Below are 24,219 nucleotides of genomic sequence, written 5' to 3' on the forward strand. Positions count from 1 at the left end.
AACCGTATCTGGCTCCAGGGTGACTTCCCTTCTCAGTGGAGGGATAGCATTGTGGTTCCTCTCCTTAAGCCTGGTAAGAACCCCCTATCTGTTGACAGCTATCGGCCAATTAGTTTGACCAATGTTGTTTGTAAGTTACTTGAACGGATGGTAGCCCGTCGGCTCAATTGGGTCCTCGAATCTCGGGATCTATTGTCGCCTTACCAGTGTGGCTTTCGAGAGGGACGGTCTTCAATCGATCATTTACTTCGCTTGGAATCCGCAGTTCTGTCTTGAGTGTCCTTCTTTTCCTCATTGCTATCGATGGACTTCTGGCCTCTGTCGGTCCCTTGGTCGCCCCTGCCCTGTAAGTGGATGATTTCTGCATTTGGGTTAGTTCCTCCTCAATTGCATCTGCAGAGCGGCAGCTCCAGGTAGCTATACGGCGTGCCTCTGCATGGACCCTCTCACACGGGTTTCAATTCTCTCCTTCAAAATCGCGGGTGGTCTACTTCTGTCGCCGTACTACGATCCACCCTGATCCAGAGCTCTATCTCGATGCACAACGATTGCCTGTGGTCCCACAGTTTCGTTTCCTGGGTCTTCTTTTCGACAACAAGCTCACTTGGCTGCCCCATATCAGACTCCTGAAGGTAGGATGTTTCCGTAAACTCAATGTCCTTCGCTTCCTTGCCCACTCCTCTTGGGGTGCGGACCGTTCCCTCCTCCTCCATCTTTATCTTGCTCTAGTTCTGTCTCGCTTGGACTATGGTTGTCAAGTTTATGGTTGAGCTGCTCCTTCCACACTGCACGTGCTGGATCCAGTCCACCATCGTGGTATCCGTTTGGCCACCGGTGCCTTCCCTACTAGCCCTGTTGATAGTCTCCCGGTTGGGCTGCGCCTTGCGTCTCTTTGCCGTGATTTTCAGCTTCCTTCTTTGTCTTGTCTTCCTCGCTCCCTCCCCTCCCCTCCACTCCTCCTTGGTTAGTTCCTCGGCCTCGACTTCTGATGGATCTCCGCCACGGTCAGAAAGATTCCATCCCCCCCGGTGGTGTTCCGTTCCTTTTTACGCCAAATTTTATGGGAGTTTCGGGATGCTGTTGTTTTTACACTGATGGCTCTAAATCTGCTGATCGTGTTGGGTATGCCTTCACGTCCTCTGTTGGAACGGAAAGTCATCTGCTGCCATCTACATGTGGGGTGTTTACTGCGGAATTGATGGCAATTTCCCAGGCCCTTACCTTTATTAAACAGTCCCAACACAACCGCGTTTTGTTATGCACGGACTCGATGAGTGGCCTTCTTGCTATTGACCAGTGTTTTTCGCCCCATCCCTTGGTCTCTGCCATCCATGACCATCTCGCTGATATTCACCGTGCTGCTTGTTCTATTGACTTCCTTTGGGTCCCTGGCCATGTGGGTATCCCGGGTAATGAGCTCGCTGATCGTTTGGCTGGGGGAGCAGTTACTTACCCCCCGTTTTCTGTAGCCCCTCCTGCAGCGGATTTACGGCTTCACATCAAATCCCACTTCGCACAGTCATGAGCCAATTCTTGGGAGGCCACTCCCCTGTCTAATAAACTTCGTGCAATTAAGGTGACACCAGGTCCGTGGCGTTCTTCCTTTCGCATCTCCCGAAAGGACTCGACCACACTGTGTCTTCTCCGCATTGGCCATACTCGGTTGACCCATGGTTTTCTTGTGCGTGATGAGCCACCCCCACTATGTGGTTGTGGAGCCTTCCAGTCAGTAGCCCACATTTTGGTTGAGTGCCCCCTTCTTTTGGCTCTGCGTGCTAAGTACAGGCTCCCCCACACTTTACCTTTGATGTTGGCTGACGATTCCCGGATGGTCTCTCTGGTTCTCGGTTTCCTCCGGGAAAGTGGTTTTTATTCTCAGTTTTAAGGTTTTTAATCTCTCTCTGGTATTGGGGCAGGGCGGTGAGTGTTTAGGTGTCTCCCACTGTAAGCAGTGTTCGGAGATTCCTGATTCACCTCCCTGACCGAATTTCTCTTTTCTTCCCCTTTTACTCTGTTTTTACCCTTTTTTTTTTTAGGCTTGGTTAGTCTTTCTATTTCCATACGTACTTTCCACATTATAGCAGTTGTACCTTTTAAATCACAGGTGGTCTTGCCTATGCTGCTTCAGCATAGTGTTGGGTTCGTTCTCTTGCCGACTTCCCTCATTTTGTTTTTTACCAATGACAACATACTGCCTTTTACGTTTTTTCCCTTTTTCCGTTTTATTGTTCTGACTTTACTGAGTTGTCCCATTAGCGGAATGGCGCGTATTTGAAACAAGGGACTGATGACCTTGCTGTTTGGTCCCTTAAACCTCAACCAACCAACCAACCAACCAACCAAAAAGTTTGAAAGTCTTCATCAGAATGATATGGTCTCAGTTTTTGCACACACAGGCACAGGCTGCAGGCCAAAGAAAAGTATGGTTCTCTTTGCTCTGGATGATAAAATGGGGAAATGTTCACAGAAATCTAAATCTCACAAGGATAAGGAGGATAAGCAGCAAGATAAACTGCTTTCAGAGGCTTCTGATGTTCTGCTCCCCAACCCTGCACCTTGATGTTGTATTACATAATAAGGTGGACTGTGACCTGTCAGAGGAGTAATCACACCCATCTTCTCCATTCGCCAATTTCTCAGACCTGACTCCAAAGCTCCTTCAGTAACAGCTACTATCACCATCTGACCTAACTCTGTCATTTAAGGGCTACTTATTTCGTAACTGGCACATAGCACTTCAGGAAACATGGTTTATGGCAACACATCTCCCTGCTCTGAAAAACTACAAACCCTACTGTACCAGTCATGTTACTGTTGAGAGAACATGTGGTGGGGTTTGTTCCCTCATACGCTCTGATATTTTCAGTGAGCAGGTGCCCCTTACCATTGAGCTAGAGGCCGTGGCCATTAGTGTCTGCTTGTCAATTTGGGTGACAGCCTTTAATGTGTACCCACCCCCAGACGGACCTTTCCATTATCATCAGTTTTTAGAGTTACTGGAATAGCTACCTCCTCAGTCATCATACTGAGGGACTTTAATGCTCATAATCCTCTGTGGAGGAGCGACACTATGTCTCGCAGAGAGACCTTTCAGAAGTGGATGTCTGCCGACTCAACACTGCAGCTGCAACAAACTTCAGTGCAGCCCATGGAAGATACTCAACTATTGATCTCACAGTTTGCAGCCTGAATATCTTATCCCTGATTCAGTGGTGTGTCCATGACAATCTTTGTGGCAGTGACCATTTTCCTATTCTCCCCCTCTTCACTCACAGAAATCTGGAACATGTGCTGTGTTGGTGGCAGCTTTCTAGCTGACTGACAGGCTTTCTACTCTGCAGCCACATTTGCAGCTATTCATGCAACAGATATTGACAAAGTTGTACAGGATACTGTTGATAATATTATTCGTGCTGCTGCAGCAATGATACCATACTCCTTCAGCTCATCCCAACAACCGCTGGTGCAGTGGTGGTCTGAAGATATAGTCGCAGGTGTTGGGAAAAACTGCAGGGCAGTTCAGTGGCACAAGCACTGCCCATCTCTGGATTATTTAACAGCATTCAAGGGACTCCGGGTGAAAGTGCGGTTTTTAATAAAGAAAAGGAAGCAGGAGTGTTGGGAGTAATATGTATCATCTATGCAGTCCCACACCCCATCATTCCAAGTATGGACTAAACTCCTCCAAATTCATGGTCATCTACCACCCATGATGGTTTCTAGCATCCGTGTCAATAGTAATATCTGCGCTGATCCCATGGTACTTGTCTAATGTTTTGTGACACACTTCACTGAAGTGTCCACTTGCAGTGATTACCATCCTCACTGAGTGCTGCCCGCTATCCTTCCATGCACATGGTCCTGTCATACAGTGTTCCTCTTAGTGAAGGTGTTTCATAGTGCTTTGGCAGAGTTTCGAGATACGGCCCATGGACCCGACAAAATCCACAATCAAATCCTGAAACATTTTTGTGCCGACAGCATGAAACATACCCTCAGGCTTTTCAATCGTATTTGGTGGGAAGGAGAATTTCCTTCTCAATGGTGAGAAGATGATATTGTTCCTGTCCTGAAACTGGGAAAGGATCCACATATTTTAACTAAGTACTGGCCAGTCTTTCTGATAAATGGGCTGTGTGAGCTATATGAATGTATGGTCGACTGCCATCTTTGTTGGTACTTTGAAGCTGAAGGGCATATATCACGATTCCAAAGTGGCTTTCAGGCTTTCCAGTCCACCACAGAACATATGGATTGTCTGGAATGTGCAGTGTGCAAAGCTTCACCCATCACCATCTGATTTCTGTGTTCTTTGACCTACAGAAGGCATAATGATACCACCTGGTGTCTTCGCGTACTATCTGCACTGCATGAGTGACGTTTCCGGGGCAGTTTACTCATTTTTATCCAGAATTTCCTATCTCTCCAACATTTCCATGTTTTCCGACTCTCGGCAATCGATAATACAGGAAATTGGAGTCCCTCAAGGATTGGTTCTGAGTGTAAAACCATTCGCTATTACTATCAACGGTATTGTAAATGCAGTGGGATCCCACAGTACCTGCATCATTGTAAGTCGATGATCTTTGCCTGTACTAAGCCTCCGCATCACTGCATCGCTGAGCGCCAATTTCAGGGGGCTGCCTGAAGAGTACATGACTGGGCCCTGAATCTCAGCTATCAATTTTCTCCTGCAAAATCACAAGTTGTGCATTTTTTGCCAACTCCAGACTTTGCACTCACACCCAGAAATTTATCTTGGTGACCAGTTTCTTGAAGTCACTGAAACGTTTCAATTCTTTGGCATTTTATTTGTCAACAACCTAACTTGGTTGCCACATGTCTGCTGGTTCAAGACAACTTGCGTGAAGAAGCTAAATTCTCACAGTTTTATTAGTAACTCCTTGTGGGACACGGACTGTGTAATTCTTCAGAGATTACAAACCACTGATTTTATCCTGCTCTGGACCATGGATGCGTTGCCTATGGGTCAGCAGCACCATCGGTGCTGAGCTTGCTGGATCCTATTCACCACGCTAACATGCAGTTGCCAACAGGGGCCTTCCATACAAGCCCTGTTAACAGCCGCCTGGTGTAAGCTGGTGCGCCACCACTGCGGTTTAGACAACAACAGTATCTGGCTAATTACGCGGTATGTCACTCAACTCTGTTCCATAACAACAGTTCAAACTGTTTGTGCATTGCCTAAAACTGGGTAGACAACTGGGACCTGACTTGATACTCTACTGAAGGACCTCCAACAGCCTCCTTTATGTTCCTAGGGCTCCCTCTCGACACACCCCACTTGTACCCTGTCCTATGATACAAATAGACCTTTTTTGTTTCAAGCAGGAAGCTGATTCTACCCTTCTCTGACACTTGTTTTGTTCGATCCTCCACGAATATTCTAATTCAGTATGCATCTAAACGATGGATTGAAAGTCAATGACAAGATTCGTTATGCTTTTGCACACGCAGTAGGACATGAGCAGCACTCTCTGCTGGGTGCCTGCAGTGTATACACTGCAGAGTTGGTTGCCATACCTCAGGCTTTGTGGTACGTCGGATACCTGGCCACGACAAACTTTCCGATCTGTAGCCATTTCCTGAATTGCTTAAAAGGAATATCCCTGAGTTCTCAAAAATCTTTTGGTCGCTAACATCCGGGACCTGGTTGGCCTCTACATCCCTGGAAAGTCAGTGACCGTCATCTGGACACTGAGCCAAATATGCATTTCAAGAAATGAACTCGCCACCAATCTAGCCAAAGATGCAACTACAGGAGAACATCTTGACATCAGAATACTGAGCACAGATTTAAGATTACAACTTTGACACAGTAGTTTGAGGCTCTGGGAATTGGAATGGCAGGCTACTAGGAACCAAAACAAGTTAAGAGCAATTAAGATGTCTACTAAGGTGTGGCTTACATTTTCCAGGCCTCTCGGAAAGGTGCCATTGTGTCGTGCTGACTACACATTGGCCACGTGAGACTAAACACAGAAGTCCTTCTGTGTTGGTAGAATCCTGCTCATTGCAGTTGTGGCAGTCTACTGACAATAGCACATGTTCTTGTTGACTGCGTCCTGCTGGCCAAGCTATGGCACGTTCCCAGCTTGCCTACCTCTCTATCTCAGGTGCTTGCAGATGACAAGACAGCCACTACCCAAGTGTTGTATTTCCTGAGAGAGACAGCGGATTTTACACTAAACTATGTCTTCTCCCACTTTCAGTGTCGGAGGTGGTTGTGGGGGGAGAGCCTCACTCTGTGGCGGGTACCCCCCCATGTGACTGCAGGCAACTCTATGCCCCCCCCCCCCCCTCTCCCCTGTCACTTTGTTTTGCCTTTAGACCCTCTTGTGCATGATACTGCCTTGATTATCTCAATTATCTTCTACTGATCGTATTACAACTATTGTCATGCACTTTTTTAAACTCTTTGACTTACTTATATAGTTGGAGCATCCAAGTTCCAACTTCTTTTGCTTTTTAGCTTTTTACGTGTTCATCTCATGACATGGAGGGACTGATGACCCAGTAGTTTAGTCCCTTTTTAACACACCATCACCACCACTACATGTTAATATGAAAGAACAGCAAATGTTTGACTCATGAATGATATACAGATTTTTCATAACCCCCCACCCAGGGGGCTCGTCACTCTGTGGTGGGTTCATGCTTGGCTACCATGGGGCCCCAGCCTTTGCAGCATCTTTCCCTTCCACACTGCATGTCTATCCTCTTGCTATTCTTTTTCTCCTCTCTTGGGGAACATATCTGGGGGTCCCTCTGTCAGGTGTTCGTGAGGTATAAACAATCACCTAATGCGGGTGCGAGCCCTTCACAGAAGGAGCATGCCATCAGAGACACTGGCAATCGTGGGGGATTTTCTTATAATGAGAGAATAATCTAGACCCTTCCCGTTGCACCATGGTTCCTCATTGTCTCACATACTGAAGACGGTCAGTTCTTTACCATGGTAAATCTGGTTATTATTCAGAAAGGTGTCGATGAAATTGCCGGCCCTATTGTGAAATCCTGCCCTTGTTTATGGAATGGCACTTTGCTTTTGGAGACTAGTTTTGATTCTCAAGCACAATGACTGATTGCCTCCTCACTTCTCCACGGCTACCCTGTTTGTGTCGAGGCCCATATAACTTTGAATTCTGCCCATGATGTTATTTACAGTTGGCTGTTCAACGGTCTAACCGAGGCCGAAAGCCAATCTTGCCTCTCTCCTTATGGTGCCATTGCCATCCACCAGGTAACGAGAAAGGTAGATTTCTCCTTAGTGCCCACTTGCACTCTCTCTCACCTTTGATATAGCGGTGCTTCCTTCAAAGATGAAAGCAGGCTATGAAATTATCACAGTCCAGCCATACATTCTGAACCTGATGCGCTGCTGCCAGTATCATAGTTTCAACCACACTAGAACGTCTTGTCGACACACAGCCAAATGTGTAACCTGTGGCAGGGATGCGTAACCTGTGGTAGGGATGCGTGTGAGGACGATTGTCTGCCTCCTCCTCCCTGCTGTATCAACTGCAATGGTGGCCATGCTGCCTCCTCTCGGGATTGTCCCATGTATCTTGATGAGTGGGCTGTAAAAGAGATCCGGGTAAATGAAAAAGTGCCTTACCCAGTCGCTCGCAAGTTATTGGCTAGTCATGAACTCTGCATGCTCTGGTCCGGCACCTATAGTTCTGTTCTTGTTACCCCTCACTCCTTGAAGGACAAGGCCACACTGATGTACGACGTCAGATTCAGCTCTGAGGTTGTGAAATCGCCCAGTGTCAAGGTAGCACTGTCATCCCCCCATGCAACTGTGCAAGAAGTCGAACTCTCTAGCCTCAAAAGGCGAAGCCACCAGCTACACAACTGGTAGGCTGGAAAGGATAGGAGGAGTACTCCCGCAATGACTTCCTATGTCACTCCAGCAAACCAACACCAGAGTCTTCCTCTAACTGGAGAAGCTTGAAGTCCACCAAAGGCAAACGATCTTCTTCCTCACAGACTCGAAGATCCTCTTCGATGGTATTGCCACATGATATCTTAGCCTGGCTGGCCTCCATGTCGGTGGTGCACACCACCGACGTTTTTTTCAGCATTGGACTCCACAGACCAACTGCAGAAGCAAGCAGATGCTTCTGTAGACCTCATGGAGCAGGATCCTCCTGTTTCTGTGCCATGTAGTAGTGGCTCTTCACAGGATGTCACTCGGCAGTCGCTGAGATGACACCCCTACATCTCTTCCTCTTCATGATCTTCCCTTTGAGGTTGGCATCCCATTTCATGAGGGCATCATACTGCTCATATGGGATGACAACCAGTCAGCCCATCTCCCCTTTTCAATCTGTTACAGTTTGCCTTGTCCTTCCGCACCTGACTTTTTCCCTCTGTATCATTTATGTCCCTCCGTCATTCGATCTCACCTGGGGAGACTTCCTTCAGCTTATTGGGCAGATATCTCCCCCCATTTCTGCTACTCAGTGACTTTAATGTGCATCGTCCCCTTTCTGGTTCTCCCAGAACCTGTGCTGTCAGAGATGCCTTCTTGGCTGATCTTCTTAATCAACTCAACCTCTTCTGCCTTAACGCTGGAGCACCCACTTTCCTTTCTGACTCCTCACACACCTATTCCCATTTGGATGTCTCCTTCTGCACTGCCCAGCTTGCCCATCATCTTGAGTGGTCTGTTCTTTCTGATGCCTACTCGAGCGACCATTTCCCATGTGCTATCCGTTTGCTGATTCCTACCCCACCTCTGTGCACACCCAAATGGTAGCTCACTAAGGCTGGTATTACACTGTCAAATTTCTTTGTCAAAGATTTGATCGAAGATATGATCAAATATTTGTCAAATTTATTTGACAAAGATCTTTGACATGGCGCAAAAAGGGGTATTACACTGTCATCATTTTTTTCGTCAAAGTTCATGATGGGTGACAACAACAACTTGTTATTAACCACAGCAGTTGCATGTACCTCAATTGCACTGTGTGCACATGTGGAAGAGAAGCGGGGGGGGAAAAAATGAAACATACCTTGGTGAAGCCGTGTGTTTTACAACAAGACGATAAAAGCATTCAAAAAAACTTGTTACGTGAGCTTGTAGTGGAGGACATAAAGTTGTACATAAATTACTTAAGAATGGATGAGCGTTCATTTCAGTATTTGCTCAGTGAAGTGTGTCCTTGTATCACAAAGCACAATACCCACTTAAGAACTGCTATATCTGCAGAAGACAGGCTTACTGTAACACCCAGATTCCTTGCTACAGGAGAGGTTTGGGTTAGGTTAGGTTAGGTCTTCAATCTTCTTAATCCTTTTTTTTTTTTTTTCCAGGGTGCCTCACGTTGTAAAGCACCTCATCAGCTTCATACATCTCTATTAATTTTGTAGTTTTCGAAACTGTTAAAAGCGATGCTAGCGCTCCACGTGGTAACATGTCATATTGCAGTGAACAGAAACCAAGCGACTTTTATGATCAAAACTACAGCAAGGCCCTAGATTTGATCAATTTGACAACAGACGAGATTTGACAAAGTGCCCTATTACACCATCAAACTTCTTTGACATAAGTATTTGAGATGTCGATTTTGACAAAGAAATTTGATAGTGTAATATTGGCCTAACGCTGACTGGCAGTTTTACTCCTCCCTGGCAACCTTCGAAGCACAAGATTTCCCCAGTTGTGATGACCAGCTGGAATATCTCACATACGTTCTGCTTACTGCTGCGGAATATTCCATTCCTTGCACATCCTCTTTACCACATCATGTCCCAGTCCCTTGGTGGACAGAGGTGTGACGCAATGCAATTTGCGCACCTAGATTTGCTATCCTTGTTTTTAACAGACCTCCTAAACAGGCGTGTGCAAAGTGTAGTCATGTTGTTTGGGATAGCAGAAAAACTAGCTTAATTTCATTCACTAGTTCTTTTAACAGTTTCACGCCTTCCTATGTTGTGTGGGCCATCTTCCATTGGCTCTCTGGGACTAAGGTCCATTCGCCAATTTCGGTCTTACAGGTAGTAGACTGTTACGATGGACCCTATAGCTATCTCCAACACCTTGGGCCACCATTTTGTGGAAGTTCTGAGCTCTCCCCACTGTCACCCAACCTTCTTCCATTGGAAACAAGCGAAGGAGGCTCGGGTGATACTGTTGTCTTCTCTGAATTGTGAGTGCTACAATGCCGCCTTTACTATGAGAGAGCTAGATCATGCTCTCAATGCATTCCGATCCTCCACCCCAGGGTCAGACACTGTCCGCATTCAGATGTTGCAGAACCTTTCTCTTGCGGGCAAGCACTTTCTGCTTAACACGGGCAACCACATCTGGGCAGAGGACACTTTTTCCGGGCTTTGGCATGAATCCACCGTTATACACATACCTAAGCCCAGTATGGACAAAAAACCTTCCTTCTAGCTACTGCCTCATCTCTCTCACCAGTTGTGTTTGCAAGGTGGGGGAACGTATGATTCGTGCCCGGCTAGTATGGTGGCTTGTGTCGTGCAATCTACTAATGAATGCACAGTATGGATTTAGAGTGCAGCATTCTGCAGTTGATCATCTCGTTACTTTGTCCACCTATGACATGAATGGTTTTCTGCTGAAATCCCAGACAGTGGCCGTGTTTTTAGATTTGGAGAAGATCTACGACACCTGCTGGAGAACTAGTATCCTTTGTACTCTTTAAAGGTGGGTTTCCATGGCAGACTGCCCTGTTTCCTACAGGAATTTTTAAAAGGCCAAGCTGTCAAGGTGTGTATGGGTTCTGCCTTGTAGGACACCTCGATCCAGGAAAACGGTGTGAAGTGTTAGTGAAAGATGACAGAGGAAGAAAATACTAGCAATTATTAGTTTTTAGTTTGCATTGGAGCTGAGCCTTCTTGGCAGATTGAAATTGTATGCCAAAAAGTGTTTCAAGCCAGATAGCTGTGCCTGTTGCTGGCAAATGCTCTACCAACGGAACTATCCAGATGCAGTCCACAACTTACTACTATGAGAGTGGTTTGTGGGCAGTAGAGAATTTGTCCATGAAAGGCAAAGGTTCAGAGTTAGCATTCTATACTAGGACACAGTTTTAATCTGCCAGGATGTTTCAGTTATTAATCATTCCAGTATTTTACAGTACTTATTACACTCTCTCCTCCTTCCAGGCCTGAAGCTGCAGATACATCCAATTTTCCTGTTGAAGATGGTGATGTCATCCTATTGGCAACAGATGGGGTTTTTGACAATGTGCCTGACCAGTTACTGCTGGCAGAGTTGTGCAAGATCCAAGGAGAAAGTGACCCACTGAAGATTCAGGGTGTTGCAAATTCCATTGCTCTCATGGCCCGTGCGCTAGCATTTGATAGTAATTTCTTGTCACCATTTGCCCAGAATGCACGCCACAATGGTATTGAAGCAATTGGTAAGTTAAGTGTATTAGATGATAATAGATGATGATTTTTGATATGCTTTTCTGTTGATACAACTACTCCTACACTGCAAATTTGAAAATTAGTTAATTAACAATAGCATTTCACTCACCTTCCAGAACATGCATTCCATTTCCTTTTTTTAACAGAGGTATTGCTGCCATTATTTGCAGCCTGGGCTGTTGTTTAAGAAAGCAGAGGAGTTTAACTTTAATGCCTAAATTAGTTCTATCAAATGTACCTCAACTGCCTCATATCCAGAGCTCATAAATTTTCCCTGGAAATGAGCATCCACATCAGCCAAACCTGTGCTGACATTTATGCCCAATTAACTCACACATAAATAAGATTACCTGCAGTTTAATACTTCCACCTCCTCTTCATAACAGATTCTGTGATGTGGCTAGACTGAGTCCTTGTATCTTTTAATCACAAGTCCCAAAATATTCAGATAAGATTAGATCATCACGTGTCATATTGAAACAAGAAATGTCATTCTACAGTCTAAACTAGGTGACTGGCAGTGCTTGAAGGTGAAATGAGATTATTGGGTTAGATTATCATCCTCATGATGTGAGAGCAAACATTTAGAACACCACCTGACATAAGTCATAAATATGTGTTGATATGGTCTTACACAAGAAAAAGAAAGTTTTACAGAGAATGCCAGATTATGAGGAAAAGACTTGAAATATCAGGAATTTTACTATAGCTGACTTGGAAATGTCTGTACTTACACCAGTGCAGCGTTGGTTCATTAGGTGCTTCTGCATAGAAGACTGTAAAACTTGGTGATGCCACTAATGATGTGCATCCTACCATATCACTGAGATGGTGAAACAGTCTGAACTTTACAGGAATGGATACAGCAGGTTAAGAAATACAAAAGTCTGTAAATGGGTGAAAAGGATAAAAAACTGAAGACATAGTCTAAGTGACCAACAGCAGGCTGGAAGAAAAGTGTGCATTCAAACTAAGATTATGAAAGACCAGATTTTCTGCAGATTTACAAAGTCCCAATACTGTCCCATCTCGATTATGGCAGTCTCGCATATGGTTTGGCATTGCCCTCAGCATTGCAGTCACTGGACCTGATACTCCATTATGGACTCAGACGTGCAACAAGAGCCTTTTGAACTAGCCCCGTGAAGAGCCTGCTCACAGCTCAGGTGCCAGCAACAGCTACTGAGTTATGCCACACGCATTCGCAGCTCCTCTAATAGGCACACAAACAATTGTCCTTTTCCCTAGTAGGAAGCTCCACCTTCCATAACAGAGATCCAGAACTGGAGTCACAATTGCAGTTAGGCTGTAGTGTCTCTGCTCAGAACTCTACCTTCCCTCAGTGTCCCATCTTGTCAGAGAGCAATCGCATACACTGCCATGACGTGTACCCTGACCTTGGATCTGTCTCGATTTATCCTTTGGCCTGAAAGATTCAGTTGACCCCATGGTGTCTGGCTGTTCTCAATGTATTTCTAGGTTCAGAAATCATGTACACCAACGGCTCAAAGATTGGTGGACAAACCGGCTATGCATTCACACATGCAAGGTGCAGTGAACTGTGCTCCTTGCCAAATGGATTCAGTGTCTTCACTGCTGAATTGGTAGTCATCAGACAAGCCCTAGCCATGCTCGCTCGTGCACTGGCAAAGTGCTTTTTATCTGCATCGAGCCCCTGAGGAGAATTCAGGATATAGACCAGTGCTACCCTTGTCGCTCATTAGTCACAGCTATCCAGGATCTTCTTTGTGACCTCCATCAAGTTGGATTGTTTGGAGCCCTGGATATGTTGGGATCTGAGGGAATGAACATGCCAATCACTTACCAAAGTTGGCTACCAGGATGCTGATTTTGGAAATAGGAATCCTAGAACTGGACTTCTGTTGACTCTATGCCGTCAATTGTTGGATGTCTGGAACTTGGAAAGGTTTGCCCTTGACTTCCCAAACTGAGAGCAATAAAGGAGGCCACAACCACATGGCAGCCTTTCCTCTGCACGTCTCACGGGGTATCTCCCGTCCTTTGTCAGCTGCACATTAACCACACTTGGTTTACCCACAATCACATTTTCTGACGTGGGACCCACCTTACTGCCGATGTGGTGCCCACCTGACAGTGGCCCATATCCTGCTGGATTGTCCAAATTTGGCTGCTTTGTGGCAAACTCTTAACCTTCCTGATGCGCTGCCTCTGGTGCTGGCAGGCAATGCCAAAGTGACTGACCTGGTTTTACGTTTCTCCCATTGCGGTGATTTCTGCTCATCTCTGTGAGGTGGGGCACTTTGGCCTCATTGACTGCCTGAAGGCTTGGACCACCTGCTCTGGCTCAAGGTTTCCATGGTGGCCCTTCCTCAGCAGTCTGTCCTAGCCCCTACCCATCGCACCTTTTTATTTTGCTTGTCCTTTTATGTTCGCCATTTCTTTAATGTTTTATCTTTTCTAAAATTAAATCATCTCATCTATGTTGCCCGTTATCGCGGGGTAATGGATGGTGAGGTGGTACTGGTCAGATGCAGAGGGTGTGTCTCCCACCACATACCGTGCTCTGGGGTGCTCCAACTGCATTCTGTGCAGAGTGACTCTCCCACCTTACCCCCCCCCCTTCCTCCCCCCCCCCCCTCTCTCTCTCTCTCTCTCTCTCTCTCTCTCTCTCTCTCTCTCTCTCTCTCTCTCTCTCTGCTACTTCTCCCTGATTTTATCTCTCTCGTATTGTATCTTGCTTACAGTTGGGCTTCCCAGGATTTGCCTTTTGTATGCTTCTTTTGAGGGTTATTCCTGGTTTGACACATAAAGGATGAATGGACAAATGACATCGCTGTTTGGTCCCTTTAACTCCAACAACCAATGAACCAAAGATCAGATAAATCAGTGGCTCTGCACAAACAGATGCCATTGTTGATGAAACTGCTGCAGAATTATGAATCTGCATACAGTATGATCTATGATGACCTTTACTTTTGGCGAAGTAGTTAGCCAATAAGGATCAAGGTGGGTGTTAAACAATCACAGTTGTACTTAAAAGATAACATTTTGGAAGCACTTGAAATGACTGTGCTTGTGAAAGAGGTGTTTTCCCAATCACATTATGGCAGGAAAGTGCTCTTTAGTACATTGTGGTATAGTCCGTGGAATGAAAGGACCAATCTGCTCCAGTCAAAAGACAAACAGACACTGTTTCTACTGGAAAGTTAAGCTAATGGTCTACAGCGAGGTACTTCCAGGAGAAGACACTAATCTGTGACTAGTGCTTGCCACTGTGACATAAGATGGCAGTCTCCAGGTAACTTCCAGATCAGAATGCCAGGGACTTCCCTAACAAAGAATACTGCTCCTCCATGACAAGAAATACCCACATTCATACAGCTGAACTTACTGAGAATAAACTATGTTTGCAGAAATTTAAAGGGTTGCAACAGCCATCATATGACATGAGCATGGTGGGATCATATTTTTCACTTGTTTAGATTCTTGAAAGAACATTTTTTGGGTCAGACGTTTTGCTTACGACCTACAAAACAAGTGGACTAACATTGTAGCAAAGCGATGTACCTACGTCAAAAATAATGCAACAATTCCTGTAAATATCAGAAAAGGTATTATAATGTCTGTTATTTCATGGCTTCCTCTTAAAAGTCTCACTCCTATCAGAAACAGTGTCCAAATGATTATACTCAATGGAATGAATACTTTTCATCTTGAATTCCTCTCCAACTGATAATACGGTTTCTCAGTATGACCAGTACTGCTGAAAACACAGTTACAATGAACTGCTTGATGAATAGCATTAGTCAAAATGTCCAGTTCTGTTGCTTCAAATGCTTAATTAAGACTCTTTCCTAAAGCTTTGTATTTGTATTTGGTTTTCTTTAGTGTCGTAATCCTTCTCTAGGATTCTGTCAAGAGGTCTAGCTGTTTTAAATCTAGAAAATGTGGAGGAAATATGTTATTCTTGATATTCCTAGTGCCTTGCAGTGCTGTTACAGAGATTTGGTATGTGCTATTTTACAGACTATAAAATGAGCTTTTTTTCTTCAAAAAATTGCCTCCAAAATTCAGGTGCATCTTATACTCAAAATTAATATAAAATGTCCAGTGTTTGATTTAAAATTACTGCCAGTCTTAAAAATGGCCATATGTTTGATGCTGTGGGAAACATCTGTCTATCTGGCAACACTGGATTCAACTGGCAGCACCAGTGCACCAATGCAATGACATGAGTTGAAGGGATTCACAAGCTTGCTAACGCCATCTATCTCCTGCCCCACTATCACAAACCCAGAACACTGTGTAGCCATTGCAGTCTGTGGTGCTAGTGAACTGAATTGAAAGTAATTTGTGTTATCAAAAATAGTACAATATTTTTGTTAGTAGCTATTTTTGTAATGGAAAAAAATAAAATGTATTCATGACACAGGCTATGAATTGAAAGTAATAGCATATGCAGAAGAAATGGCAACAGAGCAGCATTTTGGCCCTCCACCAACAGAAAAAAACCATTCACAATTGGCAGGTTACTAAAGAAGAACTGAAAAAAAGAGGATGACTGAATGCAAAATGGCCAAAACTAGAAGATAACGTATTGAAATTGATTCAAGGACACCATCAAAATGGCATTGGAATTGATACAAAAACGGTTCACACACATGCTCGTAAGCTAGTGCTACAGTGGAACTTAAGACTTTAAATATGGAGTTGTTTGGTGCTACAGGTTTATGAAGCATCATGGACTTAGCATGCAAACTAAAACCAAAATATTATATTTTCATCTCTTTATTATTCAACACTGAAAGAAAACCCGTTTGGAACTAAGCCAAATAGTGAGTATGGATGAAACTTCTGACAGTTGATGGGCTCAGTAACAAAACTGTTTCCATGAAAGGTGCTAAAACTATAAAAACAAGTGAACATGAAACAATGCACTGGACTGTTGGCCACTAAATGTACTCAAGTGATAATTCTCAAGTGCAAACAGTGCCAAAATCTTCTGAAATACTATCAGGTGGTGGTGTTCACGTACATGACAAGGGTTGGATGGACAAGGCTATTATGAAATTATGAATTTAACAGTGTGTGTGAGAGAAGGAAAGGTGCTTTATTGAAAGAGTTTGCTTCTTGTGCTAGATCAGTTTAATAGTGATTTGAAAAAACTGCTTAAAACTTAAGGTGTGCTTTACAGTCTGTAGTTTCTTAATATCTGTGAAATACAGTGTGTCTCAATAGTAGTGTGCCATTCTGTTGGAAGGACAATTGCTCATTGTTGTTGTGGTATTGCCCAGATCATTTCATTGTGAGGTTCTTGGAAAGAGAGAAGGGAGAGAAAAATAAAAACGGGACGCAAGGTTTAAAATCATGGAATGAAGAAATTAAAACAACTTTAAAGGAGTAGCAGCAAACATACAACCCCATGGTAGGGAACAGGTCAACACACAACAACCCCCCAGGGGGTCCACAACTCTTTTGTGGACACGTGCGTAGCGAGCACGGGACCCCGAGCTAATGTGGCCCTCCTTCCTTTCCGGGCTGCATACCTTCCCTTCCCTTTCCGCATCCCTCCCCGTCCCCCATCTTCGCCCCCCCCCCCCCCCTCACCTCTGTCTCTTTCCTTCCCTTTCTCCCCCTCTGGGAGTATGGTTTGTGCCTACGTCCGGAGACGGACGCTCGAAACTGTTCCAAATTCCTTGCTTTTACACTTGCAAGACCTCGTCCTTCCTCTGTCCTTCTCTTTTCCTTCCCTCTTCTCCTTGCCCTTTTCTCCGCTGCGGCGTTTGAGACCCCCTTTTCTTTCCTTTCCCTTTCTCTTTTTTCCTCCCTGTGCGTGTCTGAAGGCCGACCCACGCACTTCCATGCGTAGCCGGTGACGGGGTAACGCGTAATTCCCCGCCCCGGGTAGACAGGTAGGACACGTACGTACCCCCTGGTAACGGCCAGGCCCAGGGAGGGGTGATTACCCGAGCTGATACCTTCCGAAAGTGCCGATTGGTCCCTCCGTCCGGTTGTCGGGAGGTGTGACCTGAGGTGTGAACAATCACCTAAGGCGGGTGTGCCCTCGGTGAGGGCCCCCACAAGGGAGGAGCGCGCCATCGGAGACGCCGGTAATCATGGGGGATTCTTCCGCAATGGTTTCCTCACCTTCCACTATGTCTGCTCACAAACGTAAGTTCACTGAGTCTCAGCCACAGACGGTTCTTCCATCGTTGCCACAGTTCCTTGTTGTTTCTCGGTCTGACGAAGGTCACGACTTTTCCACGGTCAACCCTTTCATTATTCAGAAAGGTGTCGCCGCAATTGCGGGTCCTGTAAAGTCTTGTTCCAGATTACGGAATGGTACCCGGTTGTTAGAAACACACAGTGCCCTCCAGGCTCAAAAATTGCTGCGTACTTCCCTGCTCCACACCTTCCCTGTCCGGGTGGAACCGCACCGTACCTTAAATTCCTCGCGTGGAGTCGTTTATACACGCTCCCTCGATGGATTGTCTGACGAAGAAATTCAGCACTACCTGTCTGACCAGGGCGTCACTGCTGTTCATCGGGTTATGAAAAGGGTTGACTCGAACATCATTCCAACCCGCACTGTCTTCATGACATTTGACAAAGTTCAACTCCCATCAAAAATCAAAGCAGGCTATGAGATAATTTCCGTTCGCCCTTATGTCCCAAACCCTACGCGTTGCTATCGATGTCAGCGGTTCAATCACACCAGCCAGTCCTGTTCCAATCCGGCCAAATGTGTTACGTGTGGCAAGGATGCCCATGAGGGTGCTTGTCCACCTCCATCCCCTCACTGCATCAACTGTATGGGTGACCACGCTGCTTCCTCTCGAGATTGCCCCGTTTTTAAGGATGAAAAGCTCATCCAGGAAATAAGAGTGAAGGAAAAGGTGTCGACCTTTGCTGCTCGAAAGTTACTCGCCAGTCGACAGCCCACCGTGCCTCAGAAAGGAAAATACAGCACTGTCCTTGCTTCTCCTCGGCCAACAAAGGAGGCGGCCATGCAGACTTGCGACCTCACATTTAGTACCACGGTCGTCAGATCGGCCAGCGCAAAGATCGCCCGTTCAACCTCACCACTTTCGCCTGCCCACTCTATGGCTCACCCTTCGTCGGGTTCTGCTAAATCTCGAGCCCAAAAGTCAGACGCTAAGTCTTCGAAAAAAGAGCATTCTCGTGAAGAGTTTTTACGTACTGCAACTTCACAACCATCGGTTCCTCCTTCATCTAAACATCATACCTCCAAGAAGGCTACGAAGAAACACAGTTCCTCTCCTTCTCCGCCAAGGCGTGTCCCAACTACAGCACCACCTGGCGGAAATCGCCCTCGGCCATCTTCTGTGTCGCCGAGGCGCACTGCTGGTGGCCGGTCAACTGGCCGATCGTTGGTGGCAGGAGCTGCTCCTGACCAACCTATGGATCAGGATCTTCTGCCTTCGACTGAATGCCATTCCATGCTGTCGGTCGCAAGTTCTGAGCAGTCGTTGAGTTGACAGCACCCTTGGTCACGTTTCTCCATTTTCTGTTCACCCTATGTCCATTATCCACTGGAATATCCGCGGCATTCGCGCCAATCGGGATGAATTGTCGATCCTCTTACGATCCTACTCGCCGGTCATCTTCTGTCTTCAGGAAACAAAGCTGCGTCCCCATGACCGCTTTGTTCTCCCTCATTTTCAGTCCGTCCGATATGACCTCCCCTCAGTTGAAGGCACTCCAGCCCATGGAGGACTCATGATTCTGCTCCATGATACTCTCCATTATCACCCAATCCCCTTAAACACTTCCTTCCAAGCTGTCGCCGTCCGTCTTTCCCTTTCTGGATACACGTTCTCTCTTTGTACGGTATACATTCCATCGTCTACACCAATGGCACGAGCTGATCTCCTTCATCTTCTTGATCAGCTTCCACCCCCCTATTTGCTGGTTGGGGACTTCAATGCCCACCACCCGCTTTGGGGATCTCCACATCCTTGTCCACGTGGCTCACTATTGCTAGACGTCTTCCACCAAGCGGATCTAGTCTGCCTCAACACTGGGGTCCCCACATTTTTGTCTGCCTCCACGGCAAATTTATCTCATTTGGACCTTGCGGTCGGTACTGTTCCGCTAGCTCGGCGCTTCGAATGGTTCGCCCTTGATGATACACACTCGAGTGACCACTTTCCATGTGTTCTTCGACTGCAGCCTCAACTGCCATATATGCGCTCGCGACGCTGGAAGTTTGCCCAAGCCGATTGGACACTTTTTTCGTCTCTAGCGACATTCGATGACCGTCGCTTTCCCAGCGTCGACGATGAGGTCACACATTTTACCGACGTTATTCTCACAGCTGCGGAACGTTCAATACCACGCACCTCCGAATTGCCCCGGCGCCCCCCAGTTCCTTGGTGGAACGAGGCATGCCGTGACGCAATACGTGAGCGGCGACGTGCTCTTCGCATTTTCTGTCACCATCCAACCTTGGCCAACTGTATTCGATATAAGCAGCTCCGTGCGCGATGCCGTCGCGTCATCCGTGATAGCAAGAAGGCAAGCTGGAAATTCTTTATTAGCTCATTTAACACCTTCACTCCCTCCTCGGAAGTTTGGAGTCGGCTTCGACGGTTCTCAGGCGCGCCTAGTTTCTCCCCGGTCTCTGGGCTCACTGTCGCGCATGATACCTTAGTGGACCCCATCGCAATTTCTAACTCATTGGGTCAGCACTTTGCTGAGATTTCGAGCTCTTCAAATTACCCGCCCGCGTTTCTCCCGAAGAAACGTGCAGCGGAAGTGCGACATCTTGCTTTCTCCTCTCAAAATCGCGAAAGCTACAATACTGTTTTCTCCATGCGCGAACTCCGACATGCCCTCTCTTCTTCTTGCTCCTCCGCCCCAGGACCGGATGGTATCCATGTCCAAATGTTGCTGCATTTATCCACCCATAGCCTGCGTTACCTCCTTCGCCTTTATAATCGAATTTGGACCGACAGTACCTTTCCCAGGCGATGGCGGGAAGCTATTGTCGTTCCCGTTCCGAAACCTGGAAAGGACAAACATCTCCCCTCTAGCTATCGCCCCATTTCTCTCACGAGTAGTGTCTGTAAGGTTTTGGAGCGTATGGTGAATTACCGTTTAGCTTGGTGGCTGGAATCCCGCAGTCTTCTAACACCAGCCCAATGCGGATTCCGACAGCATCGTTCTGCCGTTGACCATCTTGTTGCTCTCTCAACTTATATCATGAACAATTTCCTCCGGAAACGCCAAACGGTAGCAATATTTTTTGATCTGGAGAGAGCATACGATACCTGTTGGAGGACAGGCATCCTCCGCACACTGTTCTCTTGGGGCTTTCGAGGCCGGCTGCCCCTTTTTCTTCGCGAATTTATGGCAGAGCGCACATTTAGGGTGCGGGTGAACACTACTCTCTCCCGTACTTTCTCACAAGAAAACGGGGTACCCCAGGGCTCCGTGCTGAGTGTTGTACTGTTTGCCATCGCCATTAATCCAATTATGGATTGTCTGCTTCCTGATGTCTCGGGCTCCCTCTTTGTGGACGATTTTGCGATCTACTACAGCTCTCAACGGACCAGCCTTCTTGAAAGACGTCTTCAAGGATGTCTCGATCGCCTCCACTCGTGGAGCATCGAAACCGGCTTCCGTTTCTCACCCAGTAAGACCGTTTGTGTTAATTTTTGGCGACGTAAGGAGTTTCTTCCGCCCTCCTTACATCTAGGTCCTGTCAACCTTCCGTTTTCCGACGTCGCTAAATTCTTGGGTCTTATGTTTGACAGAAAACTGTGCTGGTCCTCCCACGTTTCCTATCTTTCGGCTCGCTGTCTGCGTTCCCTTAACACCCTCCGTGTCCTGAATGGTACCTCTTGGGGAGCGGACCGAGTGGTCCTTCTCCGCCTCTATCGCGCCTTAGTGCGCTCGAAATTGGATTATGGAAGCATAGTCTACTCCTCTGCTCGGCCGTCTATTCTTCGGCGTCTCGACTCTATCCACCACCATGGATTACGTTTGGTGTCTGGAGCTTTTTACACTAGCCCTGTGGAAAGCCTTTATGCTGAGACTGCTGAACCTCCGCTGTCCAATCGGCGGGCAGTCCTTCTGAGTCGTTATGCTAGCCATCTGTCTTCCATGCCTGCTAATCCAGCCCATGACCTTTTTTTCGACGCCTCCTTTGATGTCGGGTATGCAGGCCGCCCCTCCTCCCTACTACCCCCGGGAGTCCGCTTCCGTCAACTGCTCCATTCTCTTTCCTTCCGCTTTCCTAAAACCTTTTTGACAACTTGGGGTACAGCACCGCCTTGGCTCCGTCCCCGGATCGACTTGCTCAGAGACCTATGTCAATTTCCCAAGGATGGTACCCCTACACTTGTTTACCGTCGGGCATTTGCTGCTCTATGTGCACAAATGACGGAAGCCACATTTATTTACACCGATGGCTCGAAAACATCGTTAGGTGTAGGGAGTGCCTATATTGTTGGCGACACCCCAAATCACTTTCGGCTTCCCGACCAGTGTTCGGTTTATACTGCGGAGCTTTACGCTATTCTCCAGGCTGTCCACTACATCCGCCGCCATCAGCGGATACAGTACGTAATCTGCTCAGATTCTCTCAGCTCTCTCCTAAGTCTCCAAGCTCTTTACCCTGTGCACCCTCTGGTCCACCGGATTCAGGACTGTCTGCGCTTGCTCCACCTGGGGGGCGTCTCAGTGGCGTTCCTCTGGCTCCCGGGACACGCTGGTATCTGTGGAAATGAGGCGGCCGATATAGCGGCCAAGGCTGCAGTCTCTCTTCCTCGGCCAGCTATTCAGTCTCTTCCATTTACCGATCTACGGAGCGGTTTATGTCGCCAAGTTGCTCATTTATGGCATGCGCATTGGTCAACACTTCCCCATAATAAATTGCGGGAAGTGAAAGCCCTTCCTTGCGCTTGGACCTCTTCCTCCCGAACGCGTCGTCGGGAGGAGGTAATTTTAGCTAGACTCCGGATAGGGCACTGTCTTTTTAGTCATAGACATCTTTTAAGCGGTGATCCTCCCCCACTCTGTCCCCACTGCTCTCAGCTGTGGACGGTCAGACACCTTTTAATTGAATGCCCCTATTTTAATCCGTTACGCTCCCGTCTACAGCTATCGCCTGATCTAGCGTCGATTTTAGCAGATGACACGCGCTCAGCTGACCGCGTTCTACAGTTTATTAGTGACAGTGAAATGACGTCAGTCATTTGAGGCTTTTTTTGGGGGACAACCAACCCCTTTCTATAGTGGATTTTTAAGCATTCCTTCTCCTTTAGTTTCTCAAATTTTATGACTTTGTTCCCATTGCTGCTGATTTTAAATTTCGTTTTTTTCCTGTTTTCTACGTCACGGGTTGGGCGCTAATGACCATAGAAGTTTTGCGCCCTAAAACAACAACAAAAAAAAAAAAAAAAAAACAACACACAACAAAACTGAACCAAAACACTGATAAGAAAATTGCAGAGAGATAGCTGGGAGATATATATATTGCTAGCATTGAAAATGAAATATAGTGAAACACATCTTTTGCACTTGTTAAGGGATCATTTAAAAACTGAGTAAATCAGGGATAATATAATTGATAGGAAATTACTTTTTAAGAACATTTCATGCCTTTGGTCTCTCATAAGTTTTTCATTTGATTAACGCATACGTAGTTCATACTTTTGTAGCAAAAAATCCAGAATTATAGTTCCCATGCAATTTCTTGAAATATACAATTAATATTCAATTAATGACACATACATCCATCTTGTGTCTAAAAATTTCGGTGAATGGTGTCGGATCTGAACGGCAACTTGGCACATGTGTGCGTGCATGCGCATTGGTCTTCAGAGACTTGAGGAGAATCAATACATGGTGTGCACTGCATGTGTCTGGCTGTGTAAACAGACTGTGACCAGTTGAAGTGGTCAGTGTGAGAGGAAGTGTCACAGCGCAATGGAGCAACATGTAAACGTAAAGTTCGGCTACAAATTGGGGAAGACTGCAACAGACACACATGGAATGTTGATGCAGATGTACGGGAGGGAAGCCATGAGCAGAAGAATTGTCTACGAATGGTTTAAACAGTTCTGTGAATGGAAGGAAACAACTAAGGATGAGCCACATTCAGGTCTGCCATTGACAAGCAGAACCCCAGAAAATATAGAGAAAGTGCGACAAATGCTGGCACAAGATCAGCGACGGACTCTGAGATTGATTGTGGAGGAATTGGGCATAAGCAAGGTCACGATACACATCGTCCGCGATGATTTTGGTAAGCGGAAGATGTGCTCCCGATTTGTGCTGCACAAGCTCACAGACAAGGAGAAAGCAAAACGGATGGAAACTGCTGGTGATTTCACTTCCATGTGCATTGATGCAATTGCCGGCGCTGTGAAATCTTGCTCTTGTTTGCGGAATGGCACTTTGCATTTGGAAACTACTTCTGATTCTCAAGTAAAACAACTGCTTGTTGATTCGCTTCTCCACAGCTATCCTGTTTGTGTTGAGGCTCATAGAACTCTGAATTCTTCCAATGGTGTTATTTACACTAGGCTGCTCGACAGTCTGACTGAGGCCAAAATACCTCTCTGAGCAGGGGGTCATTGCCATCCATCTGTTGAAGGTAGATTCCTCCGTAGTGCCCAAACGCACCCTTTTTCTCACCTTTCAGAGTGTGGTGCTTCCATCAAAGATCAAAGCAGGCTATCAAGTTACCACAGTCAAACTGTACATTCTGACCCCGATGCACTGCTACCAATGTCATCGTTTCAATGTTTTATTGACACCTGGCCAATGTGTAACCTG

General features: G+C 46.4%; 1 protein-coding gene across 1 annotated transcript in view; it reads left to right on the top strand.

Annotated features, from left to right (window-relative positions):
- LOC124620529 (protein phosphatase PTC7 homolog) overlaps window positions 1-24,219 on the top strand; it is a 114,285-nt gene that overhangs the window by 79,920 nt on the left and 10,146 nt on the right. Inside the window, exon 4 of the mRNA XM_047147075.1 lies at window positions 11,164-11,420. Coding sequence (XP_047003031.1) covers window positions 11,164-11,420 — 257 coding nt within the window. The remainder of the gene's footprint in view (window positions 1-11,163; window positions 11,421-24,219) is intronic.

Source organism: Schistocerca americana, chromosome 1 (assembly GCF_021461395.2).
Source record: "Schistocerca americana isolate TAMUIC-IGC-003095 chromosome 1, iqSchAmer2.1, whole genome shotgun sequence".
Classification (NCBI taxonomy): Eukaryota; Metazoa; Arthropoda; class Insecta; order Orthoptera; family Acrididae; genus Schistocerca; species Schistocerca americana.